General features: G+C 57.6%; 1 protein-coding gene across 4 annotated transcripts in view; it reads left to right on the forward strand.

Annotated features, from left to right (window-relative positions):
• Positions 1 to 3,238, forward strand: part of DVL3 (dishevelled segment polarity protein 3) — a 33,617-nt gene extending 30,379 nt beyond the window's left edge. For 3 of the 4 annotated variants that reach the window (XM_014254467.2, XM_005525026.3, XM_088061180.1), the window contains 3 exons: positions 480 to 692; positions 968 to 1,366; positions 1,819 to 3,238. In XM_014254467.2, the coding sequence (XP_014109942.1) occupies positions 480 to 692; positions 968 to 1,366; positions 1,819 to 1,850 (644 nt within the window). In that variant the 3' untranslated portion in view covers positions 1,851 to 3,238. Of the gene's footprint in view, positions 1 to 479; positions 693 to 967 lie in introns of all 4 variants that reach the window. The other variant, XM_088061179.1, reaches the window with a different exon arrangement.
• The last annotated feature ends 579 nt before the right edge of the window (positions 3,239 to 3,817 follow it).

Below are 3,817 nucleotides of genomic sequence, written 5' to 3' on the forward strand. Positions count from 1 at the left end.
GGAGTGATGAAGAATATCCCAGCTCCCTTGTTCTGCTGCTGAGGTAGTGAAGTTGGAAGCAGCATTGAGTGTCACCTACCATGTGATCTTTTCTCCTAGGCAGTCATAGCAGAGTCTTAATCTTTACTGACTGTCTCCAGGCTCTGAATTTCAGTGCTGGCAAGGGGTTGATGCTCAGGCAACTGGATTCTGTTCAGATAAGGTGGGGGAAGGAATTGGCAGGATGAGCTGTAGTTCTGGTGTGGTCCTTTCCCACCAAGCTGGTCTCTGTATTAGAGTGGCAGCTTGGACTCCCACAGCCTGGCAGTTGTTCAGCCAGGAAGCACAAATGGTGGCATTGACTAACAGAGAGAATGCCAACTTCTTGTGTCTCCTTGCATATCCTGTCCTTATCCATCAGCAAGAATGGACAGAAAGCTGCTTTGTCACAGAGTTGTTTTTCTGCTTGGATTAACCCCTGTTCTCTGCTTTTCTTGCAGACATGGCTAATCTGTCTCTTCATGATCATGATGGTTCCAGTGGTGCCTCTGATCAGGACACTTTGGCTCCGCTCCCCCACCCAGGAGCTGCACCCTGGCCTATGGCCTTCCCATATCAGTATCCACCACCTCATCCATACAACCCCCATCCCGGCTTCCCTGACCCAGGCTACAGCTATGGAGGGGGCAGTGCAGGCAGTCAGCACAGTGAAGGTGAGTGAAAAGGACTAAAATATGCCTACAGGGTGGGCAGATGTCCTGTTCAGTACAGGGCAGCAGCAGGAAAAGGCTGCTTAGGCAAGGCCTAAGTATGTGGGTGAAGAATGAAAAGCAAAGGGTTGTGGGACTTGGTGCTGAAGGGAGAAGGACTGTGCTGGGGCCTGGCAGTGCAGGAGCACGCTGCAGTCCTCCCTTGGGTAGAGGAGCATCCATCTGTTTTTCCTGACTTGTCTGAGCTGGCGCCTAACCTTGCCTCGTGTGCTTTGCAGGGAGCCGGAGCAGTGGTTCCAATCGCAGTGGCAGCGAGAGGAGGAAGGAGAGAGAGAAGACTGGGGAGTCGAAGTCAGGCGGCAGCGGGAGCGAGTCAGACCACACCACGAGGAGTAGCATGCGGCGCGAGCGTGCGGCCAGTGAGCGCTCGGTGCCGGCCAGCCAGCACAGCCAGCGCAGCCAGCACTCCCTGGCTCACAGCATCCGCAGCCACCACAGCCAGCAGTCGTACGGGCCGCCCGGCCTCCCCCCTCTCTTCAGCCCCCCCATGTTGCTGATGCCTCCACCGCCGTCAGCCATGGGGCCCCCCGGGGCGCCGCCGGGCCGTGACCTGGCCTCTGTGCCCCCCGAACTGACAGCCAGTAGACAGTCCTTCCGAATGGCCATGGGCAACCCCAGTGAGTTCTTTGTGGATGTAATGTGAAGCGCCCGTCCCTTGTCTGTCTGCTGTCCCTCCTTCCCCCTTCTATCCTGTCGTTTGTTTCCTAGGACCAGCCCTGGCTTCACCCCTTGTTTTTTTGGGGTTTTTTTTGTTTCTTTTTTTTTTGTCTTGATAACGAAAAGAAAAAAAAGGGAAAAAAAATAATAAATGGAACTAAACCTTGATTCTAATCCCTCCTCGAGCAGGGTGGACAGGCCTGGCAGGCCTGCTGGGTGCTGTCAGCCCATCCCGCCACCAGACTTGTGTATTGCCGATGGTAATTCCCTCCTGCCATCCTCTCTAACCCCATTAATCTGCATCCGTCCCAGCACCCTGTGCTGCTTGCCCGTGTGTCACTGCTGCCTCAGTCCTTCCACCCTAAACATCTCTTCTTTCTTTTCACCCTTTTGTGTTTCTTCTATCAAGCAGCAAAGAATTACGGGGTGTTTGACTTTCTCTGAGCCTGCCGCCCATGGGGGGGAGAGCTGGAGCATGGCGTGGCCCGACAGCAGGACACGGAGCTCCAGGGGCGCTGGGCACACATGGCGCTGAAGATGGCTTCTTTCCTCCCCCTCGTGGAAGATGCCCTGCCCTTCCCACAGCCCTGAGAGGGGAGCAGGGACCAGCCTTATATATGTATTTTAAATCCCATTGTAGTTGCCTTCTGGCTAATGCATGAATGTTCCAGGGCTTCAGTGCCTCTAGGGAGTGGAGAGATGCTGCCACTTCCCTCTTGCCTCCCTTGTCTTGCCCCACGTACTGGCCAGGTCCGAGTCTGACACTGCCTCATGGCAGGACCCTCCTTCACCTTGGCCAGGCCTCAGGGCTGGGGCTGTACTTCTGCATCCAGCCCAGAGAGGTGGTGTGAGTTGGTGTCCTACACCTGCCTTGGGGTTCTTTGGGGGGGATTTAAGGGCAGAGCTCTGCTCCTTCCATCCTGCTCTTTGCCCTCCTGCCTGCAATGTGCTGCTGCCTGTCCTGTTTGTAGGGCCTGTCCCATGCCTGGGGCTGGCGGTGGCAGCTGTGGCCTTCTCCCTCCTGCTGTCATGCTGCTGCTCAGCTATGTGCTACCTTCAGGGGCCTAGACTGAGTTAGAAGGCGAGGGTGGGGCACAACTGGTTCATTTTCATGCTTTGGAGAAACATAGAGGTCCCTTGTATTTGCCCTCTGAAGGGGCTGAGTTGGTCTCCTCCTCTGCCCAGTGCTGCTGGCCTGACTACTGGGAGGGACAAACCTCTGGGACAGCCTCTCTCCCTCTGGGGTGTGAGCGGTGGCAACTCGAGCTCTCTGGGGATGAGACTGCAGCCAGAACCATGGCCTTTGGGCTCAGTGCCCACAGGTGGGCTGGGACAGTTGAATCTGTTTGCTCCAGTGCTCCCTGCCCTTCTTCCTTCCACTTCTGGGTACTTGGAGACGTGCCTGGGACTGGGGCAGCCCTTTCCCCATGCCCAGGGCGAAGCACGGTACAGTATGGACACGCTCAACCCTGCTGCTGTTGGTGCTGGCGCCCCGGCGCCCTCTCCTTCTGCCACACCGTGGCTTTCTCCATAAGCGTTACCTCCTTTGGTCTTTCTTGTGTTCGCGATTTTTATACAATGGAGTTGAATTGTATTTTGCTCCCTGGGAGTCTGCATTGCCCCTGCAGCCCCACTGCCAGCTCTCACGCGCCATCAGTTCATCTCCCTGACTCCCTAAAGCCTCTCCTTCCCTCAGCCCGCTGGAGTCAGACTGTCCCCAGTAGCCTCCCTGGCCACTGCTCACCCCTTGCCCTGCCCTACCTACTGGGTTTTATAAAAACAACACCAATCTCCTTGTTTTTATTTATAAACATAGTTTTATTGGACTCTTGCCTTGTGTTGTCCGTTTCTTCTTTTCCCCTAGCCTCTTCCCTCCTCCTGCCTTTCGCTCTAAAGCAAGATCCCAGCAGGATGGGGGCACCCTGTGCCATTGTGCCAGTTGTCTTTTCCCGGGTTGCCGAGGGTGGCTGCGGGCTGAGTCTTTCCGGAGCAGGGCCTGGGCGGGGGCTCTCGGGCTTCTCTGGGTCCCCGTTTCCAGCGGCAGCACTGCGGGGAGAACCAGGGGCGAGTCCGACCGCAGGAGCTGGCTCTTGGCGGAGTAGTGCTGGGCGAGGGAATGAAATGCCTGCATACGAAGCCAGCGGGAGCTAGCAGCCCTCTGGAAGGGTGTGGCTTTACAGGGCGAGAGCGGCCTCCTGCCCGAGCGCACGTCCGGCCCACCCGCTCACTGACCGCAGCTACCATGCAGTCCCCGCCCCGCCACAGACTACAACTCCCAGCATGCCCTGCGCGGAAATGGAATTCCCGCCCCCGCCGCGCTGCCCCCCCTACGGAAGCGCACGCGCAGTGGAGAGGCGCGGGCGGGGCGCGCGCGCGGCGTCTCTGCAGTGCGCGGGGGGGCGCGGGGTGAG

The sequence above is a fragment of the Pseudopodoces humilis genome, chromosome 11, assembly GCF_049639895.1.
Source record: "Pseudopodoces humilis isolate 2021_Gansu_Grassland_sample_001 chromosome 11, ASM4963989v1, whole genome shotgun sequence".
In the NCBI taxonomy this organism is placed as follows: domain Eukaryota; kingdom Metazoa; phylum Chordata; class Aves; order Passeriformes; family Paridae; genus Pseudopodoces; species Pseudopodoces humilis.